Raw genomic sequence first — 19143 nt, 5'->3', positions numbered from 1 at the left:
GAGTTGTAGATATGGTCATTTTTAGCAGGGGTTCCCTGAGACCGGAAAGTTATTTCATGGGTTCCTCTGTGTTAAGAAGGTTGAGAAAGGTTGCTCTAACTAAAGAGAAGTCATGCACAGCAAGAGCAGTAATGTTCCCCAGGAATTGTCTCTTTCAGGGTCCACAGGAAGCCGGATAGGACTCTGATCCACTCCAACCATATATAACTGGGATCTCCTTAGTCAGCAATCAATCACAACAGCTCATGAGAAGATGAAAGGCAAAAGCCCCACATAGTGTAAACCATCCATGCACACACATCAAAATTAGACAACAGCACTACAAACAAAAGCTCTTTCGCTGAAAATACAAGCACTTTACTGGTTGACTTCCGGTTACACAATGACGTCAACTTCGCCCTACGCATTTCATCACACCTGACATCTTGTACAGATAAAGTCATTGATCCACAACAAGGACTCATTTTACCCACTAGTTTATCAGAGGAGAAAAACCAATAGATAGAGATGCATTCAACTCTTACAATTATAGGCTTTATCAAACCAAACATAAAGCGGAAAACCAGTTTTTCTTTAGTTTTCTCTCTTCCTGATGACGACACTGAAAAAGAAATGTCCTCAACAGGGTCACAGATAGTAATAAAACCTAACGGAGGTTTTCTGACTGGAGTTCCACTTTGTGTTTATATGAAAGGATGCTGAATATTAGGCTATACGTCTTAATGAACTAGTACTGTATTGTTATAGGGCATTCAACTTTGAATTTTTTCCATTTCAAAAACATAGCATCCCCTTACTGTCCACAATGAACATGCCAGAGCCTTATTTCATACCTGTTTTCTGTTTTTTAGCACCTGTTGCAACAGCATCTGGCCCTAACTTCTCATTGGCGGATCTGGAGAGCCCAAGCTATTACAATATAAACCAGGTGACACTTGGTCGGCGGTCCTTAACGTCTCCTCCATCCAGCAGGTAAGAGAAACCAATGAACTATTGTTACACTAAAGAAGTAGTTACTATGGTGAAAGATTTCCCTTCCATATAAAGCATGAAGAATACTGTTGTTAGATGCTTTCCTCAGATGATATTCCTAGTAAGTAACTTTGAACAAGGGGTTAATGTACTGGGTCTATGCAATCTACTTGTAGATATGCAGGAACAAATGTGATGGTGCACCCATAGGTCAGCACCTAGTGTGATATCCAGACGTGTGTTCGCATGGGGGGCAGAAAGATTAAGCAACCAGGCTTAACCTGTCTTGCCCTGCGCTAATCCTGGACCTACTTAAAGTCATAAACTTTACAAGTCACATATATGGAATATAAAACACTTCCCAAGGTAGTTTTACAAAAACAGTAAGAAATATAGATACATAAATTTTATCTAAGTGTACACTTTGTTGCAGGGTATTGAATTAAAATTCACAGCGATCCGATCACTAACACTTTCTTAGTGATGTTTGTCCAATGACTCAGGTCCTTCACATCACGGCTCCCTCTCCTCCTATATCACAATCCTGTTCTTACATCATTGTCCTCAGCCCCTTCATAGTAGTGTTCAGAATCCCCCCGTTCACATCATTACCCCACAGCAGTGTCCCCTGCCCCTCCCAGATCACCCCCCATAGCAGTGTGCTCTTCCTTATTCACATCACCCTCCATTTCCCCCTTCCCCCTACAGTAGCATGCTCTGCCCCTATACATGGCCCCCCCACACCTCCCCAGTAGTACTTTCTTACCCCTTCACATCACCCCCCCCCCCCACACACACACACACACATAAATTAGTGTGCTCTCCCCCTTTACTCCCCCCCCCCCACTTCACATCACCTCCCAATAGTCCTTTTTCTCCCTTCACATCAACCCCCCCCCCGCAACACACACACACATACAAAAGTGTGCACTTCCCTTTTACTCCCCTCCACTTTTCTTATTACCCCCAGTAGTCACTTTTGCCCCTTTCCCATCACTCCCCATCCACCCCCCACACACAGACACAGGCGTGTGCTCTGTCCACTTCACATCACCCTCTCATCCCTCCTTCCCCCCACAGTAGCATGCTCTGCTCCTTTACATCACCCCTAGTGGTCCTTTCTGCCTCCTTCACATCACCCCCCATTCCCCCCCTTCCCCCCACAGTAATGAGCTCTTCCCCTTTACACCCCCAGTAGTCCTTTATGCCCCCTTCACATTAGCCCCATCCCCCCTTCCTCCCACAGTAGTGTGCTTTGCCCCTTTACACCCCCAGTAGTCCTTTATGCCCCCATCACATCACCCCCATCCTCCCTTCCTCCCACAGTAGTGTTCTTTGCCCCTTTACACCCCCCTGTAGTCCTTTCTGCCCCTTTTCACATCACCCCTCAATCCCCCCACACACACCCACACATAGCAGTGTGTACTGCCCCTTTTCATCACCCCCCAGTGGTCCTTTCTGCCTCCTTCACATCACCCCCCCATTCCCCCCCACGCCCCCACACACAGTAGTGTGCTCTGCCTCCTTCACATCACCCCCCCCCATTCCCCCCCCCACGCCCCCACACACAGTAGTGTGCTCTGCCCCCTTCACATCACCCTCCCACCCCCCCCTTCCCACCCACAGTAGTGTACTCTGCTCCTTTACAACACCCCAAAGTGGTCCTTTCTTTCCCCTTCACATCACCCCCCCCACACACACACACACTCCACACACACACAGTAGTGTGCTTTGTCCCTTTACACCCCCCCCCCCGTAGTCCCTTTTGCCCCCTTCACATCACCCCTCCCCCCACACACACAGTAGTGTGCTTTGCCCCTTTACATCACCCCCCCCCCAGTAGTTCTTTCTGCCCCCTTCACATCACCCCCCCCCCCCACCCCACACACACACAAGTAATGTGCTCTGCCTCCTTCAAATTACCCTCCCCCATAGTCCTTTCTGCCCCCTACACATTGCTCACATCCCCCCTTCCTCACACACACACACACACACACACACACACAGCAGCATGCTTTGCCCCTTTACATCACCCCCCCCCACCCAAGGCAGAGCTCTCTGTATGTTCACAAGCATCCCCCACTCCCCCATCGTTCAGAGCCAGGTCCTCTTCCCCCCTCACTCTGCTACCTGACACGTACACAGAGCGGAGAGCGGGAGGCAGGACAAATCGAAAGGCACAGTAGCACTGCATGGAGGACGGGAGTTGTCGAAGTTAGCTTTGCGTATTACTGTTCTGGTGATTGGTTGCTAGGACTGCTTTGTGTCCTAGCAACCAATCACTTGCTCATCAGTCTGCAAAGTTATCCCGGGCAGCTCCCGCGTTCCATGCAGCACTACTTTGTCTCTCGATTTGTCCTGTCTCCCGCTCTCCGCTCTACTGTTATAATGACAGTGGCTGAAGTTGGGGGGACAGAACTAACTCCTAAATGGTGCCAATGCTGACCCGGATGGGACAGTGACTCGGTTTACATCCGGCCCACGGTCCTCCATTTAGTGAATCCTACTCTATGGTAATAGGAGGTAAAAAAAAACATTATTAGGCAAAGACTGTTAAACAAATGGTATGGGGAGCAAAGCAGTGCCCCGGGGAGCATGCAAAGCAAAAACAAATTCTGTTTGTCAGGCAGCAGCAGTTTTAAAAATGCTTACGGGGAAACATTAAAAATGTAACATTCCTTTAAATAACATGCCGAGGGGTGCCTAGTACCTGCCTGTGAAGTGGCACCTCTGTATGATGTACAATATACAGACCGACTGCAGCAGAACTGACATTTACAAAGAAAACAAATGCCATTAAAATCGCAGGTAAGTGAAAGCTCCCGGCTGCTTTGTTCTGTTTGTAAACAAAGTATCTGGGGGATTCCCTTTATCTGTGCTAGGCCCTTGTACTAAATAAAGATCTGGTATAGATGGTAATGGAAAACATCACCAAAAATGTGTGGTGTTCCCCCTAACACCACGCAAAAACAAGAAAATAAAAAGGTTCGGCTCCCACCCACAAAACCCATACCACGTCCTTATTCCAGTATAAAGTCTGTCTGGCCAGGAAAGGGGGAATAAGCATGTGCCCCCTCCAAACCACACCAGGCCACAGGCTCTCAACACAGGGAGGGTGCCTTGCCAGGGTAGTCCCATGATGAAGACAAGGGCCTCTCCTGAACAACCCTGGGCTGGTGTTTGTAGGGGTCTCTGGTTGGGGGGGCTTGAATGTGGATGCCTCCCCCCCTTCCAAACCATACCAGGCCACAGGCTCTCAACACAGGGAGGATGCCTTGCCAGGGTAGTCCCATGATGAAGACAAGGGCCTCTCCCGAACAACCCTGGGCTGGTGTTTGTAGCGGTCTCTGGGTGGGGGGTGCTTGAATGTGGATGCCTCCCCCCCTTCCAAACCATACCAGGCCACAGGCTCTCAACACAGGGAGGATGCCTTGCCAGGGTAGTCCCATGATGAAGACAAGGGCCTCTCCTGAACAACCCTGGGCTGGTGTTTGTAGGGGTCTCTGGTTGGGGGGGCTTGAATGTGGATGCCTCCCCCCCTTCCAAACCATACCAGGCTACAGGCTCTCAACACAGGGAGGATGCCTTGCCAGGGTAGTCCCATGATGAAGACAAGGGCCTCTTCCGAACAACCCTGGGCTGGTGTTTGTAGGGGTCTCTGGGTGGAGGGCTTGAATGTGGATGCCCCCCCTCTTCCAAACAATTCCAGGCCACAGGCTCTCAACACAGGGAGGATGCCTTGCCAGGGAAGTCCCATGATGAAGACAAGGGCCTCTTCCGAACAACCCTGGGCTGGTGTTTGTAGGGGTCTCTGGGTGTGGGGCTTGAATGTGGATGCCCCCCCTTCCAAACCATTCCAGGCCACAGAACATCAACACAGGGAGGGTGCCTTGCCATGGAAGTCCCATGATGAAGACAAGGGCCTCTTCCGAACAACCCTGGGCTGGTGTTTGTAGGGGTCTCTGGGTGGGGGGGCTTGAATGTGGATGCTTCTTTTAAAAATAAGGGGGCTCCCAGATGATAAGCAAATGGCCAGGGCAAGGAGGACGACAACAGATGCCGGCTTCCTAACAAGCATGCCTAAGCCTTTAGCAGGAGTAATATTGCACTTACTAAATGTTTTGGGCTCCATTCACACTTGTGTGACTCCAAAGTTGTGTGATTTCCATTGCGACTTTGATGCAACTTTGCATGGGTGCGACTTGGATGCGACTTTGATGCACCTTGACTGGCTGTTTTGTGGAAAAAGATGAACTTAGTCTTTAAGCAACTTTCATGGAAGGAGAACCAAGGAAGCCCCATCAATGAGATCACCTCATGGCTAACCACTGTTACCTCAGGGTTTCCCTCCTTCCTGATGCTTTTCTGGGATTGGCTGAGGGGAACCTGCACAGACCTCCCCACCAATCCCAGGACACAAGGCTCAGGATCTTTTCGTAATCACCGGGCAGACCTGGACCCGCCCTGTATAACAAAGTAGTCCTCTCCCTCAAGGCACACAGCATACACAGTATATATACAATGGGCCTGATAAACCATTGGTGTACAGAGGGAGAAATTGCACATCAAACTGTACAAAAAAAAAAAGGTGCAAATTAGTACAAATCTATCATAGTGCAGTGACCATAGTTATCATGGAGTCCTGCACCACCTTATGCTTGCGGCACAAATGCCCTTAAAATATATATAATCTTTTCAATTACATGAAATGTTAAATAATACCTACAACCAGGGGCGGACTGACAACTCATGGGGCCCCCGGGCAATAGGGGATCATGGGGCCCCTGTGTCCTTGCCCAAACTCAAAAAAGCCTAAGAAAAAGGTACCAGGGGCATATCATGGGGCCCCCTACTGACCCCAGGCCCTCGGGCAGTGCCCGAGTTTCCAAATGGTCAGTCCACCCCTGCCTACAACATGAAATTTTGTAGGTATTATCTTATTTCTGACTGAAATGTCGCATTCAACAGGAAAACGCATTGCGAATCGTTGTTTCTTTGTCACACTAATTACCTCACACTAGTAACAAATATCGATAGCTGCACTTTTTTAATGTCGCAGCGCTCATAGTTCCTCAGACCCGATTTGTGTGGGTGTAATTTATGTACATATGAGGGGTCTTCGAAAAGTTTCTGCACTTTTATATATATATAGAGAGAGGGAGAGAGAGAGAGAGAGAGAGAGAGAGAGAGAGAGTCTCTCTTATATTCTATTGAGCTTTATGAATTTCATATTGTTAGATTTTTTTTAGCTTTTGGCTGTATTCTACTAGCCAAAGCCCCCCATTCTTTTTTTAACAGGCTATATGAAGAAATAGCAGGCAGCCCATGTTTTCAGGGGAGTGTTGGTTTGCCCTTACAAATCAGACCCATGTGACTAAATATATGAATGTATATTATTTACATGATTAGAAACTATTAAATATTAAATATATATTTACATTGGGTGCATTAAAATAAAGATTTTCCAAAATTATTAACAAAAACCTGTAAATAATAGCCAGAAACACTTTTGAAAATGCCCTTTAAAAAAACCAAAACAAAAAGAAGACATGTAAATTGTTTCCTAACCAGACCTAGGCAGTGCAACCTTCATCAGATTTGGATATATAGACATATCCCTGTCAGGGGTGGCATCACCTGAGGCAGCCATTTTGCTTGCGGCCCAGACTGCTGGCGTCCTAGTAAGCAATGATGAGGGACTGTCATTGGTTGCTAAGATGGGGGCAGTCGGCCTACACAGCTTTATTGGTTAGTGGGACGCTGGTGGGCCAGGCAGCACAGCATCAATGGTTGCTAAGATGTCCATGGCTGGTTCGCGCAGCATTGTTTATTGCTAGGACACAGGTGGCAGGCCCGCACATTGTCATTGGTTGCTAAGATGGGGGCAGTCGGCCTGCACAGCTTTATTGGTTAGTGGGACGCTGGTGGGCCAGGCAGCACAGCATCAATGGTTGCTAAGATGTCCATGGCTGGTTCACGCAGCATTGTTGATTGCTAGGACACAGGTGGCAGGCCCGCACATTGTCATTGGTTGCTAGGATGCAGGCGGCCACCTATACCACAACAGCCAAAGGCATTGTGAGGCCCCAGGGGTAAACATACAGCACACAGAGCTGAACATGCACTTAGGACTAAGTAGCCAGTATGGTTGTCCCTTCGCCATGCCTCCATGACTCTTTTAGTACCTGGGCCAAACTCTCAGATTGTTCACTTGCAATGGCAGTTGTATGTTTTTTATAAGACATAAGGCAGATATATTTAACAATGGATGTTCCATTATTACCATTCTGTATCAAATATTTTATATATAATATATATATATATTTGTTTGTTCCAGGTACTATATAGCGCCATCAATGTACGCAGCGCTTTACATATATATTGTACATTCACATCAGTCCCTAACCCTCAAGGGGTGTACAATCTAAGGTTCCTAACTTACATTCATACATACACATACTAGGGACAATTTAAACAGAATCCAATTCACCTACCAGTAGGTCTTTGGAGTGTGGGAAGAAACTGAAGTACCCAGAGGAAACCCACGCAGGCACAGGGAGAACATGCGAACTCCAGGCAGGTGGTGCTGTGGTTGGGATTTGAATCAATGGCCCTAGTACTGCCAGGCGGAAGTGCTAACCATTTAGCCACTGTGCTGCCCACATATATAGTATATACTTATATCGTGTGTGTACTTTACATGATGGTATGTGCTGATGCCTCTTTGTTCATGTCTGTCACTCAGCACGACAAAGCGCCCTAAGTCTTTGGACGACAGTGAGTTAGAGAGCCCAGTGGATGACGTCTTCTACCCGGGTACAGGCCGGTCACCTGCAGCTGGGGGCAGCCAGGCCAGCGTGTGGCCAAATGATGTGGACACGGGTAAGAAATTTGTTGCTGATGATTTTAATTTTTCTTAGGACATTTCTTTTAAAACAGACAATCTGGTACCTTATGAATCATTTCTTCCCCTGTGCATAGACCGAATGTTTCACATCTCTGTCTATCTATGCAGATCTATGTATACGTATCTATGTGCTGTAGATGTACTTAAAGTTTAAAACTAAACGAAAGTCCCACTGTCAAAAACTGCGAGCAGTCAGATCTTTATTGCAGAAGAGACATGCAATTTCTCTTTTGCAATAAAATACACCTACGTACTTGCTCATTGTCTTCTCTAGCATGTAAACTAAGCTGCGCATGCGCAGCTCAGCTTACATCGCCAGCATGGTCCCTGTGCCGGGATGACAGAATCCTGCTCATGTGCAAAAGTGACGTCATCCCACGCTGGCCAATGAATAAAAAGTGTTCCTTGTGCTGGTAATGCCATGTTCCTTGAAATCTTCAGCCCTCTGCCCCCCTACCCCCCCATCTTTCAGTGCTGGTGCTGCTAATATGAGCAGCTGGACCTGTCACAGGTAAAAGTGCCGACTATGTCTACTCTTATCGCCTCTGCTCCATTTATAGAAGCTATGCTATAACTTCCTGCATTGAAAAGGAATGGAGGACAGGCGGAACAATGAAACGTCTGTCTCCTCCATTCATAGAAGCTGTAGTTTTGTTTCTGGCAGTGAAAAGCATTCTATGAATGGAGGATAGGTAGACTAATGAAACGTCTGTCTCCTCATATCATAGAAGCTGTAGTTTTATTTCTGGCAGTGAAAAGCATTCTATGAAGGGAGGATAGGTGGATGAATTAAACGTCTGTCTCCTCCATTCATAGAAGCTGTAGTTTTGTTTCTGGCAGTGAAAAGCATTCTATGAATGGAGGATAGGTTGACTAATGAAACGTCTGTCTCCTCATATCATAGAAGCTGTAGTTTTGTTTCCGGCAGTGAAAATCATTCTATGAATGGTGGATACGTGGATGAATTAAACGTCTGTCTCCTCCATTCATAGAAGCTGTAATTTTGCTTCCGGCAGTGAAAATCATTCTATGAATGGTGGATACGTGGATGAATGAAACGTCTGTCTCCTCCAATCATAGAACGTTTTTAATGTTGGAAAGTGATAGTGCGGCTTTTGTGAATGGAAGGAAGGGCAAGCATAGTTGTCATTTTTAATAAGTGCCTGTGACTGATCCTTCTCTTTTTATAGCCAGCCCTTGGGGATTTAAATGAAATGTGTATATTCTGGGGGTTTGGCTGGGATTGCCCCAGATGACATACCCCGCTCTCATCACCTCACTGATCTATATTTCTGCTCCTTTCAAGGACCCGGGTCTCTTAAGAAGTCAGGCAAGCTAGAGTATTGCCAGACCAGTTCTTCTCGCATGGCATTCACCCATCATCCCCTCCCTGTGTTGGCTGGAGTGAGACCAGGTAAGTCACGGTGAAGATGTGAACATTGCATTGAAGGGAACCTAGAATAGGGTGGGATAGGGCGTCCTAGGAGGAAAGCTATCACTGAGCACCCAGACTTGCAGGAGTTCACAACTGCAATACTGAACACATTGAGGGACCAACATCAAGGGGCAATCAACCCACGCTACCAAACATGGGCCCATGCTTTCTTCAGCAAAATAACATGGGCCAGTGCTTTCTTCAGCAAAATAACATGGGCCAGTGCTTTCTTCAGCAAAATAACACGGGCCAGTGCTTTCTTCAGCAAAATAACATGGGCCAGTGCTTTCTTCAGCAAAATAACACGGGCCTGTGGTTTCTTCAGCAAAATAACACGGGCCTGTGCTTTCTTCAGCAAAATAACACGGGCTCATGCTTTCTTCAGCAAAACAACTCATGGAAATGTGCAGGTGTCACCAGATTTTTTTAATATTAACCTAGCAAAGAAATTATAAGGGGGCTGCTATTGCTTCTTAAAATGCTAGTCGCTTGCCTGTTTATGACTTTTTGGCTTCCAGGTCGCTGACCTAGAACAAGCACCTAGGTTAGAAAAGTCATAAGTCCTTGCCTGCTTACTTGTTCCAGTTCACTGACCAAAGTAAAAAAAAAAAACATGGCGTTTTCAAAATGTGAGATCAGTAATGGCATCCTCTATATTTCCTTTAAAGCAGAGTTCCACTCACCCTGTCAAAAAATACAAGTCAGCAGCTACACAAACTGTAGCTGCTGACTTTTAAAAAACAGCCACTTACCTGTCCCGCGGTGTGTCCCCCACAGCCGTTTCACTGGCCGTCCTGTATTCCAAGAGGCCGGCATCTTCAGTGTGGGCACCCGGCTGCACAGCTTGTGGCCTCACAGCCGGGTACCCACTGCGCATGCGCGAGTAGCGCTGCGCTTCCTGAATGGTCCTGTAGCCTTCTGGGACCTGTCACGTGTCCCAAAAGACTACAGGGAGGGATGCAGGAAGAACATCTTCCGCTTCCGATCGCCTAGGCGATCGGACCAGAAGTGGGAGTGGGTACCTGTCAAATTCGGGTACCCGCCCCCCAAAGGTGCCAATCCTTAATGGGGAGCAGTCCTTAAAGCGGAACTTTCCCTTTTGGGTGGAGCTCTGCTTTAAAGTGAAACTGTACTTTACCGATGCAGGGTAAATCAACAGGTTCACTTTAATGGTGGCCCAACCACCGGTATATACAGTAGTTGCCATCACTCTCCTCCCCCTCCGTTTGGCAACTGGGAGTGCAAAGAGGAGGCTCCCTGCCTCGCAATGGACGCCTGAGCGTCCAATTGCCAAGTACCAGCAATAGCACATAAGAAGAAGTGGTGCGAACCACATGCTTCCCTATACCAGTAGCAAAAATGATGCAGAGAAGGGAGGCTAAGTGACCCTAAATTCGTGCTGCGGGTACAGCCAGCATTAGTGTGAATCTGCTGCCTTGCCCTGTATGTACATTTTGATAACTGGAAGATGGTGGAGTGCTGTACCGCAGTAGCCATCCATAACGCAATCACTTAAAGCGGAACTACACTGCATCTGAGCACCACGAACCATAAACTCTCTTTAGTTCATTTTTAATATTCAACGCAAACTCACCTATTTATTTTGTCGAGAAATCACTGGCCGCGGCCATCTTGAGTAAGGGGACATTATACACATAGTACTTTCTTCCTGGAATCCATCTGCCCTTTAGTAGAAAACACCTGTTGTAAATCACCGAGGTGGTGAGCTGTCAGTGCACTGGCTAGTACTGTCCTCCTAGCACCCAATTAAACATGTAGATAAAAGGAAGCCGGAAGCTCAATCTTCCGCAAAAAATGAATTTATTAATCCAGATGTAGTACAAAATAATACAGGGTTTACGCATTTCGGTGTGTAGCCTTAGTCATAGCCATATTTATGACTAAGGCTACATGCCAAAACGCGTAAGCTCTGTATTATTTTGTACCACATCATTCATATAATTTATTGTGGAAGATCGAGCTGCCGGCTTCCTTTCATCTATGTGCAGCTAGGAGTGCCTACTTAGCTGAGAAAACCCCCCCTCCCCTCCTGAAGGCTCCTGGGATGTATAACATCATGGGGGAGATTTACTAAACCTGAGCACTTGGAATCTGGTGCAGCTGTGCACAGTCGTCAATCAGCTTGTTCAATTAAAGTTTGGTAATAAAACCTGAAATCTGATTGGTTTCTGTGCAGAACCAGATTCTAGTTTTTGTAAATAAACACTAATGCGACTAGGCCTGAAAACCAGGAAGTCACTGAAGAAATGTAAAAAAAACTAAAACATACAAATATCACATACTTTTCTATCTATTTGCTAATGTTAGTAGCATAAGGATTAAAAATGTAGATTGAAAGCGAAGTTCCTCATTATATTATTATTATACAGGATTTATATAGCGCCAACAGTTTGCTCAGCGCTTTACAATATAAAGAGAGACAATACAGCAACAATACAGTTCAATACAAGAGGGATAGGAGAACCCTGCTCCTTGGAGCTTACAATCATTTGAACCACTTCCTGACCGCCCTATAGCAGAACTACTGCTACAGGGCACCAGGGCTGTGAAAAATCATGTATATATATATATATATATATGTGTGTGATTTTGTATTCCTAAGTAGGGGGTGTGCACGCGTCCATACCCGTGCCGCCATTGGCGGCTTAAGCTGTCGATCACCAGGTCCCGGCCGGTGATTCCCCGCCGGCACCTGGCGATTGCCGAGTATCACTGACGGGGGAGAGGTCTGTATGTAAACAATACAGATCTCTCCCCTGTCAGCTCCTGCACACTGCTTTGTATTGCTCTGCATAGCACAGCAATACAAAGCAGCATGCTTACACAGTAAAACAAACACAGAAAACACAGTAAAACACACACAGCACACAGTTAACCCTTTGATCGCCCCAGATGTTAACCCCTTCCTGCCCAGTGTCAATAGTGCAGTGTCGGTGCTTTTTATTAGCACTGATCACTGTATTAGTGTCACTGGGAATGTCAGTGACAGTTAGTCAGTTCCCCCCAGTGTCAGAATGCCCGCCACAGTCTTTCAGTCCCGCTATAAATCGCTTATATATAAAAATTCCAGTATATATACCGCCATTTGTAGACACTATAACTTTCACGTAAAGCTATTAATTTACACGGATTGGGATTTTTGCTAGAAGAGACATGGAGCAGAATACATTTCGACCTAAATTTATGTCTTTTAGCAAAAAGTCAAAAAGACTGTTTTTTTTTTCAAAATTGTAGGTCTTTTTTTTTGTAGAGCAAAAAAATTAAAAACGCAGAGGTAATCAAATACCACCAAAAGAAATTTTGTGAGTAAAAAAAGGACATAAATTTCATTTAGGTGCAGCGTTGCATGACCACGCAATTGTCAGTTAAAGTAACGCAGCGCCGTATCGCAAAAAATGACCTGGTCAGGAAGGGGGGAGGGATTAATTCTCTGGAGGGCAAGTGGTACTACACTACTGTTTATGACCACCAGATGGAAACCTTTTCATTCAAACTGTCACATATTGTTAATATAATTTGTTGTATGATTTGTGTCTATAAGTTTCTAAAATGATGTAGGATATCACAGTTTATGGAAAGGATACAAGAGAAATCCAAACTGTTTTGGTGTAAAAATGTTAGCACCCTGTATTAAAAAAACATTTAAATTAGGCAAAAAAAAAATGAAGTGGGATTTTAAAACAAAAAATAGAATACACAATTAAAAATAAATGTGAATATAGACAGGAATAACAAACCTGTTTTAACTATGAATGTATACAGCTAAGGATTTCCAAAAGAAGCAGTGGTTTCTGGGTGTTTTTAACCCTGGTAATGATTTCCATGAACTATGGTAGTGAGTATTTTCTCATGGGCGCTCTCCGTTTCATCTCAGTGGGGAATCCTAGATTGATCCTCTGCTGAGTTCAATCAGAACACAAACAGATGTCATCATATATGTGACATCCGTGTCCATTCTTAATTTTTCCTCCATCTTTTAATGGAGAACAAATGGGCCCAATGTAATACCAATGGGTGGCCAGTTGTAAGCTGATCTGCCACCCACATTAGTAAAAGCGGACCTGCATGCAACCTTTTCCATTTGGTCCAATGAGCCACAGACCTGGCAGACATCCCCTTACATCTGGCCACCCATAAAAATAAACTGTAGTCTGTTTTTGATCTATGTTATCGAAAATGAGCTGACGGAATGTGAAAGGAACTTAAAATACAGCATCATTTGTTAAGATACTGCATGTATCCCTTTTGTGAATTAGCTGATGAATAGACTAAGATTTTTAAAAAAACAGGGTCCGATTCCTGCCATGGCCTAGGATGGTAGGGGTGGCACAAATTTCTGACTGTCAGTAACACAGAGCTATTCCTGTTTGTTCGTTCATTCTGTGCTGCTGAGGCTGCAGAGATATAGATTGAGGTGTCCTCAATCTCCTTTCTCTGTCTCAAAGGTAAAACATCAGAGCTCTGTTTAGACCCCAGATCTTTCAGCAAAGCCCCCCCCCCCCCCCTTAATGGGGGTCCTAAAAATGTAAAAAAAAAAAAAATTAAAAAATAAAACTGTAATAGATAAATATAAAAAATAAAATGGTAAAAAAAAATGTAAAAAATAAAATAGCAAAAATAAAAAACTACTGACACTAGCTGCGGAACTACTGGGGTCGCAAAGGTCGCACTTGAACTGAAGGTTCTAGTTATGCCTCTGGCAACAGGCCACAACAAATATCATGCATTATGGTGCGATGTGGCATGTGCAATGAAGTACTATTTACCCTTTTGCCACTCGGGTAACACATATTTGTGTCAGCAAAGAAGGTGGGCCTTAATGCCCACAGGCCACACATAAAAAAAAACAATTAAAAAATAAAATTGTAATAGACAAATAAAAAAAAAATGGTAAAAAAAATAATTAAAAAAATTAAATAAAATAACAAAAATAAAAAACTACTGACACTAGTTGCGGAACTACTGGGGTCGCAAAGGTCGCACTTGAACTGAAGGTTCTAGTTATGCCTCTGGCAACAGGCCACAACACATATCATGCATTATGGTGCGATGTGGCATGTGCATTGAAGTACTATTTACCCTTTTGCCACTCGGATAACACATAATTGTGTCAGCAAAGAAGGTGGGCCTTAATGCCCACAGGCCACACATATGCGTCCATGGGCAGCAAAGGTTTCTGAGCTGAGAGCCTGCTTACTGTTGCCTCCAGGCACAGTGACCAAGCTGTCCTGGTCTCTAGTAATGATCGGGAGCCAGCAGGACCAGCTTCCGATCATGTGACCACTGTGATAACCAATCACCCTGGTTACAAGATTGGACAGATCTTCCTGCTACTCAGGTGTAATAGCCCAGTTAAAGGGATGCCAGGGCTGGGCGGCATAGGGTTCAAATGAATGGCGACACACATGCACAACGTGTTGCAGTGCAGTTGCAGTACTATGCGCAAGACAAAGGCTAGCCAATTAGCTGGGGTAAAAAGGGATAGCTCAAGACAGTTGGCATAGGGGGCATGAAGTATAATTTGGGCCTTCAAATGACATATTATAAAGTGTATTAACATGTGATAAACCTTTTGTGAACTAACCTCATTGCTCTGATTTTTTCTATTTTGTCTCAGGGAGCCCAAGAGCATCTGCATCTACTATACACTTTCCTTCAACGTCCATTATTCAGCAGTCCAGCCCTTACTTCACTCACCCAACAATACGCTACCATCATCACCATCACAGCCAGGACTCCCTAAAAGAGTTTGTTCAGTTTGTCTGCTCAGACACCTCTGGACAGGGAGCAGGGCAGGTGAGTAACTCTCTTCATTGCTTGTGAGATCTGTCGCTGTTCACCAGGCATTCCTCAGTAAGATTCACTCAGTATACAAGGCTGTACATTCTCATCGTGTCATTGCGAATTTCTCTCAGTCCCGTTTCTTTAAAAAAAAATGATTCATCTCTTGTTCCAACTAGTAAGTCTGTTATTTTTCAACTTCCGTTAACAGACAAAGCTGTCCATCAGAAGTGGCAGTTAGGGCGGTTAAGACAAAGCAGTAAAAGTGACAGTTAGAGGATTGAAACAATCCGTTTTCCACTGACAACGGTCAGCTGTTATTAATTTGTGTAAATGCTTTATCCCAAAAACTGTTGGTGTAACTGATTAAAATGATCTGGAGTTCAGCTATATTTGTTAGTCCATCTAAATCTGCTAGTCTATCACTCCCCTCCCTCCAGACTGACAATGCTGCTGTCCAAAGGTGTCTCTGTTGCTCCTCCATTCAGAGTGAAGACACCCTAAGGCAGGAGATGTGTTACTGGCCGGATCACCAGGTGAAAATAAAGGAAATAAAGACTGAAAAAAGACAGATGCAGCCAACATATGTAAGGATTAATAAGCTGCATTATATTACATTTTTTGTTTTTGGGTTTAATACTGCTTTAAAGTGGAACTAAACCCTCTTATACTTTACAGCCAAGGAAGCTGCCATCTTAGCCTCTGTTTGATCTGCAGTTGCCATGGTGCTGCACATGTGATCAGTTATGACACCAACCATGTGATGGCTTGACAGTTTAATTGAGGGCAAAAGCAAATGTGACACTTATCATTCATGGCATACCTTGAATTTAATTGTTTTCAGAAACAGTTAAATCGATAAGTTTAGTTCCTCTTTAAGGCAAACAGCCAAATGTAATTCTGTTCAGGCAGTCGTATGATTTAGGCTCCCCACCAGTAAGTGCAGACAAGTTATGGCCTCACTTGTCTCCCAGCAGATAAAAAATAATCTTGGTAACTGCTCACCCCTATGCTCATTGGTGGGTAAAGAATGAGTATCACCACATTGGCCAATTATAAACAGGCCCAATCCCTTATGCACACTACGTTTTAATTTGTATTGTTTTAATACAACACTTCAGCAAGATTTTTTTATTTCATTTAATAGTCCAGTCATTTCAATCTGATTGTATAGAATCTTAGTAAAAAAAAGTGTAGTGTTGAATGGTAATGAAGGCCTACCTATCTAGAACAGCCTTTCTCAACCTTTTTAATGCGGTGGAACCCCCAAAATGACTTTCTGGTCTTAGGGAGCCCCTGCTATTAAATATGATATCTACAACTCATAGTACATTAGTACAATAGTAGTTGGCATCCTATCTGTACATATTTTATAGTATGTTGGTTACTTATCTGAGAGGCTGAAATTGCTAAGTTCTCAAGGAAACCCTGGTAACCTCTGGGGGAACCCTAGGCTTCCACAGAACCCTGGTTGAGAAAGGCTGATTAAGGATGTTGCATGTCAACGTGTTAGAAATCCATAACATCTGAGTAATATGGAGGCATGAAAACTAGAGGGATACATTCAGGGCTGTGCCGCTAATGAGGCCAACTGAGGCGGCTGACCCACATGGCACCTATGGGGGTGTGTTGGGGAGCAGAAATGAGGCCGGAGTGTCCATACTTCATCCTCAGTGCATGGTCATCCCTGTGTATGTTCATGATCCGGGTGGCCTATTTGATCTTAACCGAAACAGCCTGCCTCCTAGCAACCAAGGATGCTGTGTGGCCTAGCAGAAAGCATCCTAACAACCAACAACTGACAAGAGGGAAGCAAACATGGCCACCTTAGAAGGCATCCTCCCCTGGCACGGGCCTGCATGCCTATGGCTAAAGCTAATAACATATCAAAAGGAGCATAACAAAAAAAAAGTGTTTAGAAGTGAATCTATGATTTGCCCATGTACTGCAAAGCAACGGGTTTACTTAAATTCCAACCCCAACATTCTCATCTTGCCTTCACTCTTCTAGTAACTTCTGACTGTTGTGAGACTCTCTCCCCATCCCCAGACATGACAGCACTGGTGCTTGGCATTTGGTCACCAGTGACATGGTGGTTGACAAAGAGTCCTCTGCCCTGAATAAATTCTGATTTTGATCTTACTAAGGGCTTGTACTTCTTGCTCCTAGTGGTGAACAGAGTGGCAAGGGTTAGTGAAGTGAAGGTGGTAAGATCCTGCAGGGGCTGACAGTAATAAGACCTTTAGATGACCCAACTAATATTAGTGAAGTTAAACCTCCCTTGAAATGTAGATACCAGGGGCGGACTAAGAACTCACGGGGCCCCCGGGCAATAGGGGATCATGGGGCCCCTGTGTCCTCGCCAACACCCAAAAAAGCCTATGAAAAAGCCAATGAAAGGTACCAGGGGCATCTCATGGGGCCCCCTACTGACCCCGGGCCCTCGGGCAGTGCCCCTGGTAGATACATATGAATTAGATACATTTTATATAGGAGTCAACCAAGTGAATTCTCTGTTGTGGTGTCTAAAACTCTGAGGTTCTGCTCCTTCCCAACTCTTCAAAACAAAAAAGTGTTGGCTTGGGTTCCATTTTGAAAGTGGAAAGCTGTAATAAGTAGGCAATATTCTGGCAGATTTCAAATTTCACTTGGTGGCTTTGCACATATGCCTTTTTCCCAACTGTCTGGCCTGTATGGTCATGGTGCAGGCCCTGTCTATTACCTCAAGAGGCATCCACAGGACCTTGGGGGCAAGTCCTGTGTCAGGTTGGCCATTATTCACTGCAAGTCACTCGAATGTAGATCCTGCCTGTTCCTCCACGAGTGCGCTTCTCAAGTCAGGAGAACCAGAAGATGTGAACAAAATGCCGACACCAAACAGGCTCAGCAGTCTAAAAAAAAAGGAATTATTCTGTGCAAAGATCCAGGTCACTATTTTAATTCTGTCAATCAGCTATTCATTACACCCCCATTTTTGCATACCTCTTTGACATACGGCAGCTTTAATTTTAGTTTTTTTCAACAAACTTAATTTAATGTAGAAGCAACTGTGCAATTACAGACTTGGTCACCTAAACGAAAGGACCCACAGTATATGTACACGACAAAACGTTTTTCATAAATCACCCCAGTAATTTCTGATATATATAAGTCTGTGTTGGTGCTGTGTTTATTTTGAGATTTGTATTTTTGTGCTACATACAGGCTTGTGTATGGTGTAAAGTATTGATTACATTCAAACAATAAATTTAAAAAAAATAGTAGCATTTCCAAGGTTATTAGATTGTCAGCTCTTTTGCATTTGTATCACCTAAAACCAAAATTGTGCTGCTTCTTCTTATCATTTTATTTACTTTTTTTTTTACTTGCTTCCATTTTGTCAACCATATGTATACTGTAAATACATCCAAATAAAAATACATTACATCTTTTTTTTTTAACTTTATAGATTTTTCTTTTGTTTGAGCATCCTAACATTTTCACCCACACTTTTCTCTAAATGTAAAGAGTTAATTTACTACAAAATGTAAAATACAGAATTTTTATTTCATCTAGAAAAAAAATGTGTTCATGTTAGTTTTAGTTTTATTTGTTATAAAAATACTAATACGTATCCACATGGCTTATTTTTTTTTTAATTTTTAACACATTTTTAATTTTCACACTTTTCATTTTTGTTCCTTGACAATTCCCACGGCTTCCCGCAGTTTTTGGGCTTAGGGAAAGGGCTAGGGACTGTGCGGGCGAGGGGGCCGTTCCGAGCTCCGTTTACTCTCCTTTTGTTATTTATGTTGTCCGCAGCCCAGCAGCGGGGCCCAGGGGAAAATGTCGGGTTCCTTTTTGCTGCCACCCCCCGCACCCGTGGCCAGGCCTGTCCCCCTTCCCCTGCCAGACACAAAACCTGTCACCAGCAACATTGTCCCAGAAGGAGGACTGGCAACACCAGCATCACCCTGTAAGTGAAATTAACTACCCCAAACTCCCCGCACACAAAAAAAATAGTTATGGTCCCTTTCTCTATCTATTC

The 19143-nt window shown here is 44.5% G+C and overlaps 1 protein-coding gene across 9 annotated transcripts in view; it reads left to right on the top strand.

Annotated features, from left to right (window-relative positions):
• The window catches only part of NFIX (nuclear factor I X), a 326337-nt gene that overhangs the window by 255589 nt on the left and 51605 nt on the right, over positions 1-19143 (top strand). For 4 of the 9 annotated variants that reach the window (XM_089659080.1, XM_089659078.1, XM_089659079.1 and 1 more), the window contains 6 exons: positions 852-972; positions 7718-7854; positions 9186-9293; positions 14953-15131; positions 15605-15703; positions 18918-19071. In XM_089659080.1, coding sequence (XP_089515206.1) covers positions 852-972; positions 7718-7854; positions 9186-9293; positions 14953-15131; positions 15605-15703; positions 18918-19071 — 798 coding nt within the window. The remainder of the gene's footprint in view (positions 1-851; positions 973-7717; positions 7855-9185; positions 9294-14952; positions 15132-15604; positions 15704-18917; positions 19072-19143) is intronic. The other 5 variants (XM_089659084.1, XM_089659083.1, XM_089659086.1 and 2 more) reach the window with 3 other exon arrangements.

This window comes from Staurois parvus, unplaced genomic scaffold, assembly GCF_062004578.1.
Source record: "Staurois parvus isolate SC_StPar_1 unplaced genomic scaffold, SC_StPar_1.0 ptg001131l, whole genome shotgun sequence".
Classification (NCBI taxonomy): Eukaryota; Metazoa; Chordata; class Amphibia; order Anura; family Ranidae; genus Staurois; species Staurois parvus.
This window is presented reverse-complemented; position numbering and strand designations above follow the sequence as displayed.